The 21502-nt window shown below is 43.2% G+C and overlaps 3 protein-coding genes across 7 annotated transcripts; 1 reads left to right on the top strand and 2 right to left on the bottom strand.

Moving 5' to 3' along the window:
• Nucleotides 1-108: 108 nt before the first annotated feature.
• nup43 (nucleoporin 43) lies at nucleotides 109-3950 on the bottom strand. Of its 2 annotated transcripts, none has more exons than XM_069161595.1 (8): nucleotides 3902-3950; nucleotides 2904-3026; nucleotides 2525-2602; nucleotides 2136-2298; nucleotides 1856-1991; nucleotides 1556-1707; nucleotides 1318-1434; nucleotides 109-575 (listed from the first exon to the last, which is right to left on the bottom strand). In XM_069161595.1, the coding sequence occupies exons 2-8, from the start codon at nucleotides 2976-2978 to the stop codon at nucleotides 349-351; spliced, it is 948 nt and encodes a 315-aa protein (XP_069017696.1). In that variant the 5' UTR covers nucleotides 2979-3026; nucleotides 3902-3950; the 3' UTR covers nucleotides 109-348. The 2 variants fall into 2 exon arrangements, with proteins under 2 accessions (XP_069017696.1, XP_069017695.1); XM_069161594.1 differs by lacking the exon at nucleotides 3902-3950 and adding an exon at nucleotides 3374-3613.
• A 52-nt stretch (nucleotides 3951-4002) lies between these two features.
• Nucleotides 4003-10995, top strand: pcmt (protein-L-isoaspartate (D-aspartate) O-methyltransferase). Of its 3 annotated transcripts, none has more exons than XR_011178887.1 (8): nucleotides 4003-4087; nucleotides 6631-6735; nucleotides 6860-6891; nucleotides 7159-7263; nucleotides 7387-7507; nucleotides 8829-8914; nucleotides 8997-9237; nucleotides 9778-10995. XR_011178887.1 is itself a non-coding variant. In XM_069161596.1 (8 exons), the coding sequence occupies exons 1-8, from the start codon at nucleotides 4033-4035 to the stop codon at nucleotides 9788-9790; spliced, it is 687 nt and encodes a 228-aa protein (XP_069017697.1). In that variant the 5' UTR covers nucleotides 4003-4032; the 3' UTR covers nucleotides 9791-10995. The 3 variants fall into 3 exon arrangements, 2 of the variants coding, with proteins under 2 accessions (XP_069017697.1, XP_069017698.1); XM_069161596.1 differs by having other exon boundaries at nucleotides 8997-9166; XM_069161597.1 differs by having other exon boundaries at nucleotides 8997-9122.
• A 1719-nt stretch (nucleotides 10996-12714) lies between these two features.
• On the bottom strand, nucleotides 12715-21184 carry lrp11 (low density lipoprotein receptor-related protein 11). Of its 2 annotated transcripts, none has more exons than XM_069161873.1 (9): nucleotides 20406-21184; nucleotides 19136-19326; nucleotides 17833-17974; nucleotides 17632-17757; nucleotides 17339-17533; nucleotides 13979-14146; nucleotides 13813-13869; nucleotides 13619-13711; nucleotides 12715-13510 (listed from the first exon to the last, which is right to left on the bottom strand). In XM_069161873.1, exons 1-9 carry the CDS (start codon nucleotides 20980-20982, stop codon nucleotides 13356-13358), a joined length of 1704 nt encoding a protein of 567 aa, XP_069017974.1. In that variant the 5' UTR covers nucleotides 20983-21184; the 3' UTR covers nucleotides 12715-13355. The 2 variants fall into 2 exon arrangements, with proteins under 2 accessions (XP_069017974.1, XP_069017975.1); XM_069161874.1 differs by having other exon boundaries at nucleotides 19136-19293; nucleotides 20406-21183.
• Between the last annotated feature and the right edge of the window lie 318 nt (nucleotides 21185-21502).

Here is a 21502-nt window from a genome sequence, read left to right on the forward strand (position 1 = left end):
GCAGCTGTTGTATTTTGTCATCACCAAAAAAAAAAAAAAATAACGGCTAAATTAGGTGGAGAATTAGAAAAACAGGTTAATGAACCTTGAGACATTTGTACAAAAAGCTTTTGTTATTTTATTTAATAACTGTTTTAAATGTCATCCATACAAAAAAAAATAAAAAAAAGTATCAGAATGAATTTCAAAAACTTTGACACGTGATGATCCATCGCTGCAACTCACGAATGAAGCGTTGCATCAGGCAAATACACAAGTAAAGCCGTTTGACGCCCTGAAGAGACAACAAGCCTCCTGCCGTGCCTGAAATTAACAGCAAATAAACGTCTTTATCCGCATCGTGTCTTTTTAAACTGGGACCTGTCGGTTGACAAAAATAGCCTCTCCGTCGGTCCCGCAGACGAGACACTGTCCGAGTACGTCCAGGCTGTTGACGGACAGCGTCTGGCTGGGCAGCATGTGAGTCGTCTCTAGACGGCCGCTGCTGGAGTCTCCGCTGAGCCAAACGCTGAGGGACGGGTTCCCTCCGGCGGGGGCCATCGCACTGCGAGAGATCAGGCTGCTGTTCCTGCCGCCTGGGAAATACAAGAATGAAACGTGTTACATTAACAATAATATAAGATTATTAAGATACCTGTGCTGTTAATATATCAATATACAGACTTTAACATGTAGCTATACCGATATGTTATCTCGTTAAAGTTTGGTTACTGGTTCAGGTTTTGGGAAGCTAGAAGTCACTGTTGACAGCTAGAAATGGATTTATATATATATATAAAATTTTGTATGTATATATATAATTTTTTTTAGGTAACTCTAATTTGTAGTCCACCACTGATCCATTCACTGATAAACTTCCCATTGTAACAATGAACACATGTGCAACGATATTATGTATGTGCTAGTCAATTTAAAAAAAAAAAAAGCAACCTCAATAACCACCGTGTATTTTCTTTCGTATAATCTCATACACACTGGCTCCATCTGACAATGCAGCATCATGTTAGAACTGTTTTCACACCTTTTAATGCGACCTGACAACCATAATATCCTGTAATACTTAGATTACATAGCTGGTGAGCATTGAAGATGTATGATGAAACATTTTTGGGGTGGCAACTTCTCGATTATTGCACTTATAGATTTTGCACTGCATCTTTGTCTGTAGTAAAAAAAAGAAAAGAAAAAGGAAGCTGTTTCTTTGCAGCATGTAGCAGCTTTTTTAAGTGTCAGAGGCAGAATAATAATAATAATAATAATAATAATAATAATAATAATAATAAAAAAAATCCTACTTTCATGATAAAGTTCACTTGCCTTGTAAGAAGGAGGGCATTTCTGAATGCGAATGAGTCTCCCAGTGCAACAGCGAGCCGTCCTCCGAGCATGTGAACAGATGATCCGGGTTGGTCGGGTGGAAGTGAACCTCCCACACTGTCCAGAAAGCCAAAGGCTTTGTCAAAATTCTTTACACACACGACATCTTTGAAATGCACTTTTTCCACAAGTGTAAATTTACTTATCTGCAAAAAAAAAACAAAAAAAAAAATCTTACTTTCAGCAGAGTGGGCCTCCATAAGGGAGAAGGGCGCGTTGCCTTGCCTCACATCCCACACACAGAGCATCCCGTCTTGGCCTCCCGTGGCCACTATGTGCTGTTGGTTGGGATGTCTGTCCACACAGTGCAAAGGAACTCTGTCCCCTGACCTGCAAGAAACAACTTATCAGCTTCATTTCTAATCCAAATCATCCAAAGGAAAAAAAAAAAAAAAAAAAAAAAAAACACTCTCAGAGCAGGATGGGAAAAAAACAGATCTGAAGGTTTTTTGTTTGTTTTTTAATTTTGAGATCTTACTGGGAGAGAATCTGAGACGGTGAGCTGCTTTGTTGTCGGAGATCCCACACTTTGAGCTGGCCGATGGAGTTCACCGTCAAAATCTCTGTTGTCCTCAGGTAAGTCACGGCATGAATTGTGCTGCTGTCTGCGTTCTCTACCAAAGGTTTAAAGAGTCCAGCAAACATGTTAGTTTCACGCTTTTTCCACACGACTTAAAAAATTCATGATGTCATTTTAAATTTTTTTTTTTTTAATGACATGGCGGTCTGACTACAAGCAGTTCGATCTCAAATCTCACCTATGACTCGAACCGCTGCCTCCTGGTCGGCTCTGAAGACGATGATCCTGCCGTCCTCGCCGACTGAGACGATCTCGGGGCTGCTGCACACGACGCCGGTGCAGGGAGCGTTGTCGCAGGGGTAGCGATGTGCTCTCGCCCAGTGCTTAGAAACTGATATGGTCTACAGTCGAGAGAAAGAAGGCAAATTAAACTATTTGTGTCCCAGCGAGTCAGAGATTAGCTGCTATCTTTATTTAAATTCCTCTTAAAAATTCACAGATTTATCCTTGTCTCTGGTGGAACATCCCTAAATATCAATTATAAAACTGTTATATTTCATGATTATATATATATATATTTTTCATGTAATTCATTTTGCATAAAAACCCGAGTACATATTTGGGTACCTGACTGTTTTGGTGGTGGTGGAAGACGGTGACGGCTCCCGTTGACGATGCCGTGACGATTCTCTCTTGGTCCAAAAACTGTAAACGAATAATATAATAGAAGCAAATCGTCATCCGATTTTGTAAAAACAGAGAAGCTGCATACATTTTTTTGACTCTGCAAAAAATAAACGTGACAAATTAATGTAATAATCTTTAAGAGCAACGTGATCTTGTTTCTTTCAGCAAAACCAAGTGTCACTCACAATGAACGGCTTCATGTACTCACAGTAAATATCGAAATCATCACAGTCAAATATTCACAACACTGGGTGCAGTGTCGTGAATATTTGACTGTGCAGGCTGGTCTATGAGCTCCATATCCCACTGAGTGACTCACTTGAAGGTCAAGAACATCTCCATCGTGCTTGTGTTCACGTAAAAGCTGCGGATCTCCTTCAAATCCATCCTCCATACCGGAGCTTCCATTATTTCCAATGGACCAAATGGAAATCTTGTTGTCCTGTAAGAAACACACACACGTCAAATCTGAACAAAGGTTTATTATTATACGTTGACCAAATAACATCATCACGTATCAAGTTACTTTTTTTTTTGTTTTTGATTTTTGCCAGAAATGGTGATGAGAAGATGTCTGACGTCCCTGCTGTAAATTGTCGCGTTTGTTTATGTAGTGACAGCGTGCCGAAGAGACACATGAGGCTTGATGACGGGTATTAAGTTGTACTCTGACCGTTACGGAGTGTGTAAGCCCCGCCACTTTGCCAAAACACCAAAACGACATCATTTTTCCACGAAGTTTGGCGAGAGATCCGCTTCGATCTCATTTAGCGTAAATATGAACTGCACCTCGTTGTCCCACGAGCCGGTAGCAAAGATGTCTGGTTGCTGCAACGACGAATACGATACCGGCCGCCATCTCGTCTTGCTGATTTTCTGGGACACGTATTTAGCATTTATACTCTCCATGGAAACAGAAACAGTTTCCGCAACCTTAAAACCAACTAGCTACGCGGACGTGTTAGCTTAGCACACAGCGGCGACAAGACATAAACGCGCCTACCACGTCGTACGTAACTACGGTGGCCGAGCAAGACCTGCGTTTTTTTTTTTTTTTGCGATTACGACTAATTTAGCGTCGCACTCCCCCTAGCGGCTGCCGTGTATGTTACTGCGGCAAATCTGATAAAGCACAAGTGAGGAGGAATTTTTTTTTTTTTTTTCTCCTCGCAACAAACATGAGCTCAGCCACTAAAAAGATTTAATTAATTTTTTATTTTTTTTTAAAAATAAAACGTCACCGCTCCGTTATGAGGGCGTGTGTTTAAAAGGCGGTTTCCCTCCCTCCCCCCCCAAACTATTTGCAAGTAAAACCACCTCCGATGCCCGGTGACGTAGCCGCCGCTCCGCCGTCTGTTCTGGAGGTTGTCGGTTTCATCGGCAGAACAGTTGGCGCAGGCGCGGCACTGACAGCTGCTGTCTACTTACTCCGCAAAGTCTGTTTAATAATGGCCTGGAAATCTGGAGGAGCCAGCCACGCAGAGCTCGTCAACAATCTCCGCAGTAAGTGCGAATGTTTTTGTAAAAAAAAAAAATGAATGTAATTAAAAAATAAAAACAGCTTTTACCCGGAAAACAAACAAAAAAAAAACCCGCGAATAGTTTTTGGAGGCGGCGGCGCGAGCGGCGGCGGCGGCGGCGGCTACCTGGTTGCTAAGCTATGTGTTGTTGTTGACCTAGCGTTACCTCTAACAACAACCCCCCGACCCCCTCAAAAAACAACAACAACACGAGGAACAGCTGCACGCCTGCGTCGCCGCAGAGCAATAATAATTTAAAAAAAAACGTAACCGCGAAAGGCAGAAATTAACCTTCTTCTTTTTTTTTTTGTTTGTTTTTAATTTGTCGCTGCTAACAGGTTTTTTTTTGAGTGACGTTAGCTTAGCCTGCTAGCTCCGATGTGCGTCATTCAGGGACGTCGCGGAGCTAGCAGGTAAGCTAGCAGGTAGCCGCTAGCTGCCCTGCCCACATCCACCGATGCTCTCCGGATCATTCAGCGCACTTGTGGGTTTTTATTTTTTTATTTTTAAATTTGAACACGAATGACGGTAGCAGCTGCAAATGTGAGGCTCCTTTCTGTTGCAGCGGAGGGAGGGGAGGAGGGGGGGGGGGGGCTTTGTTAGCTGGTGGTTTGATAAATGACAACTTGCCTTGTCACGATCCGGGTTGGGTTTTTTTTTTTTTTTTTTTTTTTTTTTTTTTTTTTTTGAGCTGCACGCAATAAAAGCCTCGACTCGGTGTAGTCAGCTGTTATCTGCGGCCACGTGGTTTCACGTGTGATCAGACGGGCTGCTGTAAAAACACGTAAGGTGTTTCTCGCACGCACGTACGTCGGCCACTAAACATTCATTTTGGTCTGCAGACTCGAGAGCTCAATATTAAATATCACGCAGGGCTATTTATATATATATATATATATATATATATATATATACATATATATATATTTATATTCTCTGCTGCAAGATGCAAAAGCATTTTGGCAACAAAAAAAATCTGCATCGTTTAGTCTGAGATGTGATACGAGATCTGATTCCAGCAGGAAATCTCATCTTGTTATTGATCTTATTTTGCATCTGTACGTGGTGGATTTAATAATAATAATTAAAAAAAAAAAAAAAAAAAATCAATGCACCAGATAAAAGGAGGTTTAAACCATAGTGTTTTATGTGTCTTGTACTACTTGGTGCACTTTGCTGGACACTGACCCATTTTAGAAAAGACCAGTGGCTTAAATTTAACCCAGAGTTTGTATAAGCTGCATTTAAGCAGGTCACACGCAGGATGAATGCTAATTCAGGACTTTTCTTATTGTCTCCGTCCTGCTGGTCAGCACTCGGGGACCGGTCAGGACAGGCTGTAAATAGACGTTTTGAATGTCGAACGCCTCGGCAACTTGTTCCAAGTTTGGCACCCAGTTTTTTTTTTTTTTTTTTGCTGCAGGAGGAGAAAAAAAAAAAAAATTGGCCTCCAAATTGAACACGAATTAGCTCAGAAGCAGCATGAAAAAGCTGGTGTTGGTTATATTGGCAAAAACAAATCGGAGAATGTTTCAGGCGAGGAAGAAAAAAAAAAAACCCAGCTTGAAATGTGCCAGCGTGGGTTATTTAAATTTCAGAAATCACTAGTAGGTGTCCATCTGGCAGCTTGAACGGGTTATTTGTAATGTATCCTACATGGCTGTGAGGTTCGAGGGGAGTCGGTAACGAGAGCAACGCCGGCTGTCGTTGGCTTTTGGCAATAACCGCAGCAGGGACCTGTTTGCAGGGCGTTTACTCTGAAGACGACGCCGCGTCTTCGGGGGAGATTTTTTTTTTTTTTCCCCCTGCGTCTTCCATGACTTTTTATGTTTTTTTTTATAAGATGTGACACCTTTCTGTTGCTTAAATACAGCCGTGTGTCACCAGCACACGGTGCGCACAACCTTGTGTTCATGCTGATGTCTTGCGATTTCCTTTCTGGAATATTCCTCGTGTTTTTCCTCGCGGACATATTGCGATTTGCAAGTTTCATACTTTTCTTTTTCCTTTCAGTCAGTGTGTTCCAGTGTTTATTAACCTCGCATATTCATGTTCATTCTCCTTTAAAAAAAAAAAATATATATATTTATATTTTCTGTTCCCATATGGGTTGGAGACGTGGATAAAATCACATGATTGGACAGGGTGGGTCGATTTCACCGCCTGACGAATCAACACACTGACGCGAAAATTAAAAAAAAAAAAATTGAAATAAAGCTTCATCGATTTGGAAAATTTCCCACGATCGTCTAAAATCCTCAGAGTTTTAACGGAATAAGCACCAACTCCGGTGGCCGTCGAGACATCGAACGCCTCAACGGCACCGACAGTTGAAGTAGTTTGTCGTTAAAGACCTTCAGTCCCTGTTCTTCCCCCCACCGTCGGTGTGATTCTCTTTTATGTATTTTGTCCCCGTTTGATTCTGCCGCAAGATTGCGTAATGTATTTCTCTGCCTGGTGTTTCTCTGCTCGAGTTTTTCCCCGAAACACAAAGTGACACAAACTCTTTTGCCTCCCTCCCCTCAGAAAATGGCATTATTAAATCCGACAAGGTCTACGAAGTCATGCTGGCCACAGACCGATCGCATTTCTCTCGGTGTAATCCTTACATGGACTCGCCGCAGTCAATAGGTACGTCTGCTCTTCGAATCATTCACGCATCACCGCGCACAGAATAAAAAAAAACAAAAAACACCACTCTGAGATCTGAAGGCGGCTGAACTAACCAACCCTGTGTTTCTCTTTTCACCAAAAGGCTACCAAGCGACCATCAGCGCCCCACATATGGTAGGAATTCAAAGACTTTTCCACACATTTCTGCACTCTTTGTACCTCCCTCACTCATTCCTAATCCGTCTGTTTGGAGTCGATTTAAAAAAAAAAAAAAAAAAAAAAAAAAGGACAGAAGATATCCAAAGTGTCGCAGTGTAAGGTATTTCTGTTCGACGCCGGTATTTTGCCGTCGGAAGTGTTCGCTGACGGAGTATGATTTCAGACTGATGGGTTACAACGCAGTGTCCTTGTTGACGCCCTCTCCCCCCTCTCCCCACCCAGCACGCCTACGCCCTGGAGCTCCTCCACGACCAGCTGTACGAGGGAGCCAAGGCTCTGGACGTCGGCTCCGGCAGCGGGATCCTGTCCGTCTGCTTCGCACGAATGGTGAGCCGCACGGGCCGTTCTCGTTCATTACCCGGTTGCGAAAATAACGTCAACCGGTCGACATGAAATCAGATGGAAGTTTGTTTAATGTTTAATCCTTGTGTGTGCGCGTGCGCTTCACAGGTAGGTCCTAAAGGGAAAGTTCTAGGAATCGATCACATCAAGGAGCTGGTAGACGACTCTATAAACAACGTGAAGAAAGACGACCCCAGTTTGATAACATCGGGCCGAGTCAAGCTAATAGGTGAGGTTTTGTCTTTATTGGGAATTTTGTCGGAAGTGCAGAAATTGCAGCTTTCTGCATCTTATGAAACTGAAAAAAACAAAAACAACCAAGAGCGATGCTCCTCGGTGCAGGAAAACACCGGGGCAGCTCAGCAGACACTGTGCACCACTGAATAATTGAGCGGCGAGAACCTACTTTCACCTGCTCTGCTGGAGGGTTGAAGCGCTGCGACAACCGAGGCTATAAATAAAAGAAGTCACTCCGGTTGGTTTTTCTTTTGGGGATCGTTGTACATATTTGTGTTCCCTTGTGAATTCAAGCTCTATAGGTAGTTTTGCCAAATTAGCAAACATGTTCTGCACATGCACTGGAAGGAATTCGAATTTTTAAATGGTTTTGGTCCGTTAGTGATTTATAGAAAATATCAGGCCAAAAAAAAAAAAAAACTAGAAAAATGACTCCCAACAGGACGATAAAAGAGCAGAACAGAGACCGAACAGATTGAAAGGACGTAGGCTGAATCTTCAGCTTAATTCACCCACACCCCCTTTTTTTTTTTTTTTTTACAAAGCCCCAACCTACAATATGTTAAAAAAAAAAAACAACAACAACATCAGAAGAAGAGCATCTTTGTTCTTTGGGCAGATGTCAGAATAAGAAAGCTATTTTAAGAAACCTTTTGAAGAGTCAGGAGACTTGTCTGTGTACTTAATCTGTGATGAGCAGCCAGATACCATCCTCATATCCCCGAGGGAAAGTGCTGGAATATAGTTTTGTCGCTTATTGAGCAATTTCTTAGATTAAAGGTCCCGTATTTTATGCATTTCGTGTGTTTTATTTTCAGTCTTTATAAGAAAATATTCTTGTGGTTTTTAAGTACCAAAAACCATCTTAGTATAGTTTCTCATCTCCTCTCAGAAGCTCTACGAGAACAGGCTGGTTGGTGTCCGTGTCTTTAAGGTGCATTGATATCCGTGACGCTCTCTTTTGATTGGATGACTTTTTTTTTTTTTGGGTGAGTGACACACGCGCAGGCCAATCACAGGTTTTGTTTTGGACTTCATGACGGAGTGACCCCCCCACCCTCCCCCCGTGCTTTCCACCTCATTGGTTGGATTGGTGCCGCGCAGAGGCCGAACGTATGATGCGATCGATGAGTTTGTGATGTCATAAACTCACGAAACGGAATAATTGCCGAACGCAGGCGCGATTTCTCCGTGTTGACCCTTTGACCGTATTTATGAAGCACCCGCAACGTTTTTGCAACGTGGGACTTTTAAATAGCGACCTTCGGTTTGAAGTGCGATCCGGCTGTAAGCGAGATCCCGTGTGTTTTCAGTTGGAGACGGGCGGATGGGCCAAGAGGACGAGGCACCGTACGACGCCATCCACGTCGGCGCGGCGGCACCCAACGTCCCCCAAGCCGTGAGTCTCTCCGAACACTTTCCATTCGGGTTCCCTCGAAAGCAACGGACGCGTTAACGTTTTCTCTCTCGCTCTCTCGCAGCTCCTGGACCAGCTGAAGCCCGGCGGACGGCTGATCCTGCCCGTGGGCCCGGCGGGAGGCAACCAGATGCTGGAGCAGTACGACAAGCTGGAGGACGGCAGCACCAAAATGAAGCCCTTGATGGGGGTGATTTATGTGCCTTTAACAGACAGAGACAAGCAGTGGTCCAGGTGGAAGTGACTTCCTTCTCCCTCCCCCCTCCTCCTCCTCCTCCCCCTCTCTCCTTCTCACAGCGGCAAAGGTGAAATGGTGTGGCTCGGAGCAACGGATCACAAGGGGCTGCGTTTTTGCTGCTTGTTGACATTTTTTGCTTCTTCCATACCATAGCGACTTCGCTGCACGTTTTCCTTTCATCTTCTTTTTTTTTTTTTGTATGTTTTTTTTTTTTTTTAACACAATAAAAAAAAAAAAAAAATCCCACATCGGCTCAACATAACACGCCCCGACTAATTTCATTTAATATTTTCGGCGCACAAACGCGAGAGCAAATACTAAAGCGGCGGCAGCTCGAAGGCATCTGCTTGGTTTTCACGAGCATGACGGCTTTGTCAGTTTGGATGCTTATTAAGACGTTAAGGGGAAAAAAACAACAACGACAACTTTGATTTGATCTTCCTCTCTTTGAGACGTCGACACAAACCACAATTCACAGTGTTTCTTAACATGTTTTTGCATGCGACTCTAACTCCTAACTGTTTGCATGACGGGCGGGCGACCGGGTTGCTTTCTCTTTTCTTGACTTTTTTTTTCTTCTTTTTCTTCTATTTCTCTCCTCTCCTAGGGATGAACTTTGAAGAGGAAGACTCGTCCATCATCCACCTTTTAAGTTTGAACCTGGAGAGATCTCGGATCGGAGGAGGGGGAAGGGGGGGTCCAAACAGCCCGTGACTTTTTTTTTTTTGTGTTCAAAAGCAAAAACAAAACATGGTCTTTTTTTTTGTTTGTTTTTAAGTCTAAAGAGGGACTGGCGTATCTCGTTGATGACGGCCCTGAAGGGTTCGGGAAGAAAGACTGCTTCAAGTTCAGCAACAGAAAATATCGCGGAGGGCTTTTTCTCTTTTCTTTTCTTTTCTTTTCTTTTCTTTTCTTTTCTTTTCTTTTCTTTTCTTTTCAGGCCTGCATCCTTTTGGTTATGTTTTTATTTTTAACCACTGGATTTTGAGGTTTGATTTTGTTGTTTTTCTTCTGTGGTTTTACCATTTGAATTGCAATCAGCCCGTTTTTCCAGCATCACATCTCGGCAGCATCGAGGCTGAATGTCGAAGGAACGCCGGACGAAGACGACGAGCGCCTGAGCCTTTTAGATAACTCACCCAGCTACAGTGTGTGTGAGAGAGAGTGTGTGTGTGTGTGTGTGTGTGAGAGAGAATCATCTAACTGTAGACTTCTCTGCTAAAATATGAGCTTTTGTTTTCCCCCGCCAGCAGTATTAGGAACACACACACACACACACACGCACACGCACGCGCGCACAAACGGGCAAACACAATGGCTGACGTAACGCACACACATCCTGATGTTGCAGCACTCTTTGGTCATTCGACACGTAAAAATAAGCAACACACGTTATCATATCGTAACGCTCTCCGGAGAGAGCGAAGCACTGAAGACATCAACGCACACACACACACACACACACACACACACACACGCACGCACGCGCGAGCGCACCTGACGCACACACGCAGGGGCTGCGCTTCCTCACCCGGTGACGTGTTGCTGCTTTCTGCTGCTGGTTTCCATTAACATGTGTTTGTGTGCAGAGTCCAATGGTGACTGACACTACATGGGATGGGCACTGCTTTGCCAAAATAAACTCCAACAAATATGAAGCAAATGAATGTCTTGTTTTCTTGAAAAGGAAAAAAAAAAAGAAAAAAATATATGAAAAAAAAAAAAAAAAAAGATATTTTATTTTGGGTTGTTGATCTAAGTTGATGGATGATATTTGGCTTTCACAGTTTCTGGAATGACACGTGAAAATAAAGAGATGCTTATGTTTTTGTCTTGTTTTTTTTGTTACTCGGTTCTTTTGTGTTCAGTTTTCCGGCCAGCGTGTAACAAATATTATAGATTCCCTTCAAACAAACTCGCGCTCAAGAAATGTGCGATTAGTCCATAAACGTTTGTAAAAGTTTCTTGATTTGTAATTATTTTTGCGTTTATCTTAGTGGTGGTGTAAATGCATCATTACCACACGGATATAAATCTGATGGAGAAAATAATATAGTTAGGGCCCGAGCACCGATGGTGCGAAAGCCCTACCGTTATTATTATTATTCTCCATAAATAACTGGAGGCTTTATCATACTCAAAAACTCACGAAAGTTGGTACACACGTCTTTCCCGGCAAAATATGTAATATTTTAGTGTAGTCGCAAGTAGGCGTGGCCTAATGGCTCGCCTAAACAGATGCCCCGTCTGCAAAAATTTGTTTTGGGTCACGTTTTGCTATAGTATGACTTCTTTTTCATAATTCGGATGAACTGCCATAGTATGATTTCATTTTTTTTTTTTAAATTCAAGGGGCTCGAACCCTAAAACTTCTAGCTGGGAGGCAACATTGCTAACCGCTGCACCACCAGTCTTCCCAGGAGAAAACTTGCATTGTGACACATTTTTGGTTAACTGCAACCTATAACTCCACCGTTCTCAAATATTCATTCAAATGCGATTGAAGTTGCCTCACTGAGAAGTAACTTGAGGCATGCATGTCAGTTCAGAAATACTCCAAAAAGGTCATCCAAAATATTCTATGTATGTCCAAAATATTCAAAGAAAAGTCATGCTATACATGTCATCCAAAAATGACCCAAAATTCATTTTTGTCTAGAGTATAGAGTATATTGTATATAGTATAGAGTATATAGTATAGATTATATTGTATATAGTATGGAGTATAGAGTATATTGTATATAGTATATAGTATGTTGTATATAGTATGGAGTATATTGTATATAGTATATAGTATATAGTATAGAGTATATTGTATATAGTATATAGTATGTTGTATATAGTATGGAGTATAGAGTATATAGTATAGAGTATATTGTATATAGTATATAGTATAGAGTATATTGTATATAGTATAGAGTATATTGTATATAGTATATAGTATAGAGTATATTGTATATAGTATATTGTATATTGTATATAGTATATAGTATATAGTATATAGTATAGAGTATATTGTATATAGTATATAGTGTAGCCAGGGCGATGCGGCTAAGTTTGATGTTTCGCCGTGACACAGGAAATTGATGTTTAAGGTCAAACGATGCTCTAAACCTCATGAAACTTGCGTCAGGCACCAACTTTCGTGAGTTTTTGAAGATGTTAAAGCCACCAAAAAAAAGCCTTTTTAAAAAAAAAAAAAAAAGAAGAATAAGGAACAAGATCGAGAAAAAAAAATAAAACTGCAAGCGGGAATATGCCGACCCTCGCAGCTTCACGTCGGGGATCCAGCGGGTCGGGGCTGCCGGCTCCCTGACGTAGAGCTGCGAGGGCCCGCATATCACTGCTTGCAGTTTTAATTCACATTATTTTTCACTCTAATGGTAAAATGTAGAGATGGCGACTCTAAATGAATGTTAGCTATCGTCGAATAAAAGTAACATTTATAATTTATAACGATATTTTAGCCAAAATTTGTGTATGGTAAAGTAGGTTCTGGTAAAATAGTTCAGTTTTGTAAATCGTCAACATATCTGACCAATAATTAGCTTTTATATATAATAAACTTTAATATTTCACATGAAAGACCACTTTAAGGGAATACACCTGCGCAAATATACAATATACAGTACATAATTCATAGATGTTTGCTTTATAACGGAAAAAAATATGCAACGAAATTTTGATAAAATTGACCAATATTATCTGCTATGGCTTCGTATGATTCCGACAAGCTTTAAGAATAATTTATGTTTGATTTCTGTGGTGCTGAAACTTTACACGGCTTCATGTTTCTGCCCTCGAGGCAACTTACCTTCGGGTGTACTGCACAAATATGGCATATCAGTGCCACACAGTGGCAGAAACACGCCATGTTTTGTGCAGTAAAACACATCACGAGTGAAAATAAACACGTTTGATGTTAAAATAACCAGAGTTTAGGGAATACAATTAATGAGAGAGACGGGTCCATTTTATCGTACGTATCCGTAGCGAACGAGGAATGTTGAGATTTAATCATCGAGTCAAAATTCTTAAGACAACATAAATATGAAAGCGCAAGCGTCTGAGTGACGTGTCTCTCAGCAGCGGATGTACAGTACCAGTCGGAGGGGATCGGTTTAAAAAAAAAAAAAAAAGGCTTTCTGATCATACCCCCGGTGACGCCGCGCCCCTGCTCGGCGGCTACAGGTACATGCCGTTGATGAGGTAATCGGACTCCTTGGTGGTGAGGGGTCGCGCTTTCTTCAGCTTGTGGCGGACGAGTTTGAGACGGCAGCCGATCATGAGCAGCAGCAGGGCGGTGATGACGAGGCCGAGCGCGAGGGGGAGGATGGCGCCTGGAGGAGGAGGGGGAAAAAAAACAAAAAAAAAACGAGGGAGAACGACGGAGTTAAGAGCAGAACCCAGAAAGAAAGCTGCTCCTCGTATGAACGGCGGGTTCTGACCTGACTCCGGCCCCGGATGTCCTCCCATCGCCGGGGACGGTTTGGAGACGGGGGTGTTGCTCTCTGCTCGGCTCTGGGACCCTTTTGGGGCAGCTTAAGACAAAAAAAAAAAAAATAATAATAATACAAAGATAACAAAGATTAGATAACATCCAGCTGTTAACACTGATATGTGTTTTCATAAATAAACGTACCTATCTCCGTCTGTTTGGTGACGGGAGGAGCTACGCTCGCGGGTCTGAAAGCTGGACCTAAAAGATGTTTGCAATAATATATATTAAAACAAAAATTGTTGTCATTTGAAACAAAATTCATCAAAAAAAAAAAAAAAAATACGGAGGTTATAAAAAGTTCTCTTACTTTTTTGTATACATTCGCTGACACAGTCCGACTCCTGCAGGAAGTTGTTGTGGTTTCCCTGGCAACCGCCGTACAGGAAGTGTTTGCACTCCCCTGCGTTCTGGTCGTAGTACCAGCGAGGGAAGGTGCCTTTGCAGGGTCCGACCACCGGAGCCGCAGCACACGGATCTACGGGAGCAGAGACGACAAACAAACATCTTTAAATACAATTTACTGATATAAATGAGGTCGTCGGGACAATTTTTATTCACAGAATCACAGCGATCCTGAAACTGCACACATTCACTCCCTTTTGTTCTGCAGGCTCATGTAAGTTTCCGTTCTCTCTTTTTTTTTTTTTTTTTTTTTAGGTTTCAGACTGTAATCGGATAAATTGATAAGTCGATTGTGAAAATATACATTTTGAATGGTTTTGATAAAGTTAGTCGCCTTAAAGTGGGTTCAAGCTTCTCAAACTGCTGCTTTTCCTCGGTTTAAATATTGAAAATTAAAGTTTGTATAATGAAAAATGAAAAATGCTGGGCTGGTTTTGACTTGAATAATCAAACAGAAAAAAACAACAAAAAAAACAGAAAAAAAACCAGATGAATTAATGATGAAATCCCTCAGTAGTTTCAGCCGCTGTGCGAGTGATATACAGTGGGTACGGAAAATATTCAGACCCCTTTAAATTTTTCACTCTTTGTTTCATTGCAGCCATTTGCTAAAATCAAAAAAGTTCATTTTATTTCTCATTAATGTACACTCAGCACCCCATCTTGACAGAAAAAAACAGAAATGTAGAAATTTGTGCAAATTTATTAAAAAAGAAAAACTGAAATATCGCATGGTCATAAGTATTCAGACCCTTTGCTCAGTATTGAGTAGAAGCACCCTTTTGACCTCGTACAGCCATGAGTCTTCTTGGGAATGATGCAACAAGCTTTTCACACCTGGATTTGGGGATCCTCTGCCATTCTTCCTTGCAGATCCTCTCCAGTTCTGTCAGGTTGGATGGTGAACGTTGGTGGACAGCCATTTTCAGGTCTCTCCAGAGATGCTCAGTTGGGTTTAGGTCGGGGCTCTGGCTGGGCCAGTCAAGAATGGTCACAGAGTTGTTCCGAAGCCACTCCTTTGTTATTTTAGCTGTGTGCTTAGGGTCATTGTCTTGTTGGAAGGTGAACCTTCGGCCCAGTCTGAGGTCCAGAGCACTCTGGAAGAGGTTTTCTTCCAGGATATCTCTGTACTTGGCCGCATTCATCTTTCCTTCAATTGCAACCAGTCGTCCTGTCCCTGCAGCTGAAAAACACCCCCATAGCATGATGCTGCCACCACCATGTTTCACTGTTGGGATTGTATTGGGCAGGTGATGAGCAGTGCCTGGTTTTCTCCACACATACCGCTTAGAATTAACGCCAAAAAGTTCAATCTTGGTCTCATCAGACCAGAGAATCTTATTTCTCATAGTCTGGGAGTCCTTCATGTGTTTTTTGACAAACTCTATGCGGGCTTTCATATGTCTTGCACTGAGGAGAGGCTTCCGTCGGGCCACTCTGCCATAAAGCCCCGACTGGTGGAGGGCTGCAGTGATAGTTGACTTTGTGGAACTTTCTCCCATCTCCCTACTGCATCTCTGGAGCTCAGCCACAGTGATCTATGGGTTCTTCTTTACCTCTCTCACCAAGGCTCTTCTCCCACGATTGCTCAGTTTGGCTGGACGGCCAGGTCTAGGAAGAGTTCTGGTCGTCCCAAACTTCTTCCATTTAAGGATTATGGAGGCCACTGTGCTCTTAGGAACCTTGAGTGCTGCAGAAATTATTTTGTAACCTTGGCCAGATCTGTGCCTTGCCACAATTCTGTCTCTGAGCTCCTTGGACAGTTCCTTCGACCTCATGATTCTCATTTGCTCTGACATGCACTGTGAGCTGTAAGGTCTTATATAGACAGGTGTGTGCCTTTCCTAATCAAGTCCAATCAGTTTAATTAAACACAGCTGGACTCCAATGAAGGAGTAGAACCATCTCAAGGAGGATCAGAAGAAATGGACAGCATGTGAGTTAAATATGAGTGTCACAGCAAAGGGTCTGAATACTTATGACCATGTGATATTTCAGTTTTTCTTTTTTAATAAATTCGCACAAATTTCTACATTTCTGTTTTTTTCTGTCAAGATGGGGTGCAGAGTGTACATTAATGAGAAATAAAATGAACTTTTTTGATTTTAGCAAATGGCTGCAATGAAACAAAGAGTGAAAAATGTAAAGGGGTCTGAATACTTTCCGTACCCACTGTAAGAGTGCAGAGGTCAAAGCCCTCGAGACAAAGATGTGGCGTATTCGTCTTGCCGTTTCCTCTGACTTCTCTCTCCCTCTCTCTCTCTCTTTCTTTTGAGCATTTGGACTGAACATTTGTGACATGAAGAAAAGAGTCCTGAGAATACATCCACCTACGGTAACGAGGCCTTTCTGGTCGGTCTCAGCCTGATTCGTGGATCAGATGGCCGAAGGGAATGGGGGGTGGGGTGGGTGGGTGGTGGTGGTGGTGGTGGTGGGTGTGTGGGGGGGGGGGGGGGGGGGACACACGACAGAGGAGAGCTTTGTTCCGCCACTCAGAGGGGATGCAGGCCCAGAGCTGCTTTCCCAGGGAAATGCAGAGCTCTGCCAGCATTTTAAGCCGAGTGTGATGACTCAGCGGCGGCCCACAGGCTCCATCTGCTCGTCCAGACGCACTGTTGAAACCCTGTCGGCCTCTTTATTGCGAAGAAATACGGCGAAGTGACGGGATCATATTGTTGAACAAATATTTTAACAAGTACGAGTTGAAGTAAAAGGAAAAAACTTGCAGTTGTTTGGGTGCCCCACTCTAATTTCATGTTATATTATTCTGGACTGTCCAAACAGACTAATAAAACAAGAACAAAATGAACTTTTTAAAACATCTTCAGCCTTGCTTTTAATTAAAATAGACATATTTTAATTTTGTTATATTTACTTTTAAAAGTTTCTTTTTATCTATTTGCATATCTTTATTTTCCTTTACACTTTCATACCTTTCAACGTCCTTTCAGTGACATTTACATACTTTTATTGCTCTTCCCGATCTCTGTTTTTATTATTTTAACACTGTCATTGTCATTTTATCTTTTAATCTATCTTCTACATTACTGTTATCTCTATTATCTTTCGTGCTCCCTTTTAATTTTTTTTAATATTGTTCTCATGTATTTTAATTTTCTGGTCTTCAACTCTGTGTTATTATTGGACCTGTCAATCACCATGTTAAGAACTTTGAACTGCAACCAAAAAAAGTACAAATAGTGCGACATAAACAAAGTTTGATTGACTGTAGACGTTTTCTTCCGGTCTTAAACAACCAGCCTACCTTGACCGGCTGCCGCCTCCTGCTCGCTGGGACTCGGCGGAGGAGCGGCCTTGCTCTTCACCTCTGGTGGCGTCATGGTCTTCCTCGGTGGCGTCTGGAGCATGGAGCCGTCGTCGGCCTCCTCCGTCTGGGCTGCGGGCTGCAGAGGGCCGGGCGGGTCCACGGGGTGGGTCACCGACTTCCTGCTGCTCTCGACTAGAAAAAAAAACCAAACACAAAAAAAAAGCACTCGGTTGTGTCAGGTGGTTGAAATCCAGTGATCCAGATCATGTAAGACTTCGACTGTCTCCTACAGTTCGGGCAGAAGTCTTCATCGGAGCGGTCTGGACAGTGTTGCTTCCCATCGCAGGCGTACGTGATGTCGATGCAGCAGCCGTCGTCGCACTTGAACTGGTAGTTGGAGCAGTGACCTGTACACACTGTGGGCGCGGGTAACGAAGTTAGTAAAGGATCCAGGTAAAAAAAACAACAACAAAAAAATGGGAGTTGGTCACCTTCTGCTTGGTGTTTGGGCGCCAGCACGGTGACGGAGACGTTGTCGGAGCTCTTCTGTCCCGCCATGTCGGTGACCGTCATCTGGAAGGTGTAGACGCCCTGCTGGAGGCCGCTGATCTTCAGCAGCCCCGGATGGGTCGCCTTCAAAACACACACACGAGAAGAAAAATCAGGTCTCCGAGGGGCACAAAGTCTGCTATAAGATCCTGAGAACAGTATCTCACTATATAGTGACATGGTATTTCACTATATCATCATTTTTTGGTGGAATTAATTGACTAATCAATGCAAGTAATAACCGAGTTCTTTATCACCTTCCTGATCATTAGTTTACAACATCGCTGACAATTACCTCACTGATCTTTTATGGTATTAAATGTATACAATAAAAGTCAAATGGTACCAGTATAAACTACGTGGTAAAATGTCTGTCACGAATATCGCAGAACTGCCGGATCACAACTATTTGAGGTGATTGTTTTTCTATAATCGTCAGAATCGTTTCCATTCATCTTTACAAAAACAAAAAAAACAGCTGAATGGAAGTAATGGAACAGAAAATGTCACATTTCCATCCAACATTTACACGTCGCTTTCCCTCGTTGTAAAAATATCGTCTCGTTGCTTCTTCTGTTTGAAGGCACACAAGAGGAAGATTAGCGTCTCATAGGACACCGTTTGTTTTTATTATCAGTAATTTCTTTGTATATTTCAGTAATATTTTCTGTGTATTGAAGTTATGTCACGTGCCCAGGACATTTTTTGGTTTACAAAACCTAAAAAGCAAATAAAAATGTCATTTTTATTTATGTATTCTAATTCTATTCTAATTCTAATTCGAAAACGACTACTCTTCTTCTTCATAAGGTGTGTGTGTGTTATTAAACTATGTTGAGGCAATAGTCAAATGTAATGAAAAGAAAAAGACAATCAAATCTTTTACTGCAATTATCTGTGACAATTAATTGTCAAATACGTTTTTATGACTGCGACAGCCTGAGAATGAGTGAACAGAGGACGGGCTCTCGTGTCTCTGCTTTCCTTCGGGGCAGTTTGGACATAATAAACTCTTATCTCTGTCGATCCAGCGAGGTATCACCGAGCTCTGCACACAAGGCCGCGTAGTGCAAACACGCAAATGCAGCTCCGGAGTCTGCGAGGTGGATTGGTGACTATTCAGACTTGCAAATACAGACGTTGTAGAGACACCCGACCCTTAACGGGAGAGAACAAAGGAGCTGCTGCTGCGGACGAACCGGTGAGAGTCACACAGGTGCACCCGGATCAAGTTCAAACGCCGACCTTCATGTTGACGGCGTTGTCCCCCTTCACCAGAGCCCACTCGTAGATGCCGATGCCGTGGTCGTCCACGCTGTCGCGGCCGTCCAGCACGGCCCAGTCGGTGGGCAGCTGGATCACCACGTCCTGCCCGGCGTCGCTGCGAGGAGGCTCGTCCGCCTCTGCGGAGACAAACCCCGGGTTATACGAAAGAGCTGGGAACAAAATGTCTGATTTATTAGAACTTTTCTGCCGCTTTTTAATGTGTAATTCTTGTTTTATTCAGCGGCAGGTTAAAATATTAAAATAAGTACGATTATCAAAAACAGCGAGTGTTTCAATATTTTTAGGGGGTATCTTTATTTAAATATAAAAGTTCGAAGGTCTTTTGGTGGCAAATTATAATTATTTTAACAATCTTCTAAGCTACAGGTTATTTCCCTTGTTACTTTCTTTGGTATATAAATTGTCAGAAAATAGGTGAAAAACAACTTTTTTTGTTTGTTTGCCTGACGAGCAATGCAACTGAGGGAACAGAACTGACTTCCCAGCAACCAGTATGAGCCATCCGTGATTCTGTATCGATGCACAGACGAAACGTATTCGTGTTTTACTGCCTAAATAAATATATAAAAAGTCCTCCTTCTTCCCATCCTCTCATAAACATCTGATCAAAGGTCTCTTTCTGTCTCAGCTAGAGTTACAGTTATACCTTACCTTACTTGACTGGCTCTATCAGGCTGCTTTAATGTTTGTTTCAAACTGCAGGACTCTGTATCACACTGCACCTTGTACACTTTAGGTGGACGGTCTCCACTGGTGCAGGTCTGCAGCAATATACCCGGTTATTCAAGGCACCCTTGTACAAGCGCTCCAGGTTTGTTCTAGTTTCAGATCCACAAACAGCTGAGCTTTAGAGGCGTCACCTGTGCAGACTGACACTGGAAACAGGAGTCTATTTTATTACGGCCCTCACAGTGTCCAGTTTTATACAAAAGATAAAAGCAGTTTTTACTATTCAATATTCTTAATAAAGTTGCATGAAGCGGACATTTCTATAGTACAGTACAAATACCTAAAATGTGTAAGTAAGTACAGCATTTGAGTAAATGTACTTAGTTACAACCTTATTGATTAGTTAAACATAAACAACTAACCAGCATGTTTACATGCTTATAATGCAGCACCAATAGTGACTCACATAACTTCAATTTATTCCAGGTTTGTAATAACATGGATGAACAGACACTATGCGTAATATGTGCCAGTGATACATGTCAGCAGGTTCTCTCACCTTGCGTCTCATCCTCCTCGGGAAGCCCTTCCCCGGTCCTGCGGGCCGAGGCGCCGGGTGGGACGGGGGGCTGTCCCTGCGTCGCGTTGGGAGCGCGGCTGTACGTGGTGAAGCCCTTCTGCGGCGCGAACGAGCAGACGTGTTTGTTCCTGTAGGTGCAGTTGAACAGGTAGCAGCCGAGTCCGTCCCCGGTCTGCCTCAGGTCCTCCTGGACCACCGCCACGGTGCAGTGGGGCTGGGAGCAGCAGGCGTGCACGCAGTCCTTCCAGGTGTACACCCGGTCCGGGGCCAGCAGGAAGGTGGCCCCTTGCTCGATGGAGGCCCTGGCCCGGATGATGCGCTCCCCGGCGGCGTTGAAGTCGCCCACGCAGGAGTCGACCGCGTCGCTCGTCCTGTACGCCTGGTCCTGCTGCAGCTGCTTGTGGAATTCCTCCAAGAGCTCCTCCACGCCGGATATTTTGGATTGCAGGTCGGATATGGGCGACGACCGGGTGTCGACGCGCTCCGCCACCAACAGCAGCACAACAGCGGCGAGCAGCAGCAGCAGCAGCAGCCGAGGGTGCTGCAGCAGAGCCATGTTGTTCACGCAGTCAAACGGCGGCGTCTCCCTCTGCCTCCGGACGGCCTCGTCCCTCAGCGCAGACGAGCCGTCCTACATGCAACAAACCTCCGCGGTGCCACCGCCAAACACGCTTATTTTACATAAATACTCAGGCTGCGACGGAGGTGACTGTTAAGTCCTCTGACGATGCTGAAAATCTGACGTTGTCACGGTGAGGGCGGGGACTGGCGGAAAGACCCACTGACGTCACCACGATGGACAAATATAGGGCGGAGAGCAGCGCACCTGTTGCGGCTCCCATCGTCCGTCCTCCCCGCTTGATGCTGCCGTTTAATGCAAGCACTGCAAAACCCCACAATCAGCTGTCGGACAGGTGAAACATTGAAGGAACAATGCTTCTGACATTTAAAGGGAAATGAGCCACACAAAATGGAAATAAATAAAAACATTTTTGCACGTTTGTCTTGCCTAATGAGTAACACTGTAAGATGATAAACCCCAAAGCCTCTATGATGGTGGAAATACTTTTTTTTTT

The sequence above is a fragment of the Embiotoca jacksoni genome, unplaced genomic scaffold (assembly GCF_022577435.1).
Source record: "Embiotoca jacksoni isolate LCO1_2020_lvr unplaced genomic scaffold, fEmbJac1.0.p SCAF_29, whole genome shotgun sequence".
In the NCBI taxonomy this organism is placed as follows: domain Eukaryota; kingdom Metazoa; phylum Chordata; class Actinopteri; family Embiotocidae; genus Embiotoca; species Embiotoca jacksoni.

What these genes read in the sequence shown, in the direction of transcription:
- pcmt (XM_069161596.1), top strand. Translation starts at nt 4,033, where the DNA reads ATGGCCTGGAAATCTGGAGGAGCCAGCCACGCAGAGCTCGTCAACAAT. An exon ending in GGGCCGAGTCAAGCTAATAG is followed by an intron (nt 7,508 to 8,828) that starts GTGAGGTTTTGT and finishes GTGTGTTTTCAG; the next exon opens with TTGGAGACGGGCGGATGGGC. An exon ending in CACCCAACGTCCCCCAAGCC is followed by an intron (nt 8,915 to 8,996) that starts GTGAGTCTCTCC and finishes GCTCTCTCGCAG; the next exon opens with CTCCTGGACCAGCTGAAGCC.
- nup43 (XM_069161594.1), bottom strand. Translation starts at nt 3,493, where the DNA reads ATGGAGAGTATAAATGCTAAATACGTGTCCCAGAAAATCAGCAAGACG. An exon ending in ACCACCACCAAAACAGTCAG is followed by an intron (nt 2,299 to 2,524) that starts GTACCCAAATAT and finishes TCTCGACTGTAG; the next exon opens with ACCATATCAGTTTCTAAGCA. An exon ending in GGAGGCCCACTCTGCTGAAA is followed by an intron (nt 1,435 to 1,555) that starts GTAAGATTTTTT and finishes CTTTCTGGACAG; the next exon opens with TGTGGGAGGTTCACTTCCAC.
- lrp11 (XM_069161873.1), bottom strand. Translation starts at nt 20,982, where the DNA reads ATGGCTCTGCTGCAGCACCCTCGGCTGCTGCTGCTGCTGCTGCTCGCC. An exon ending in CGAGGAGGATGAGACGCAAG is followed by an intron (nt 19,327 to 20,405) that starts GTGAGAGAACCT and finishes TTTTGTTCCCAG; the next exon opens with CTCTTTCGTATAACCCGGGG. An exon ending in GGAGGCGGCAGCCGGTCAAG is followed by an intron (nt 14,147 to 17,338) that starts GTAGGCTGGTTG and finishes CTGCTCCCGTAG; the next exon opens with ATCCGTGTGCTGCGGCTCCG.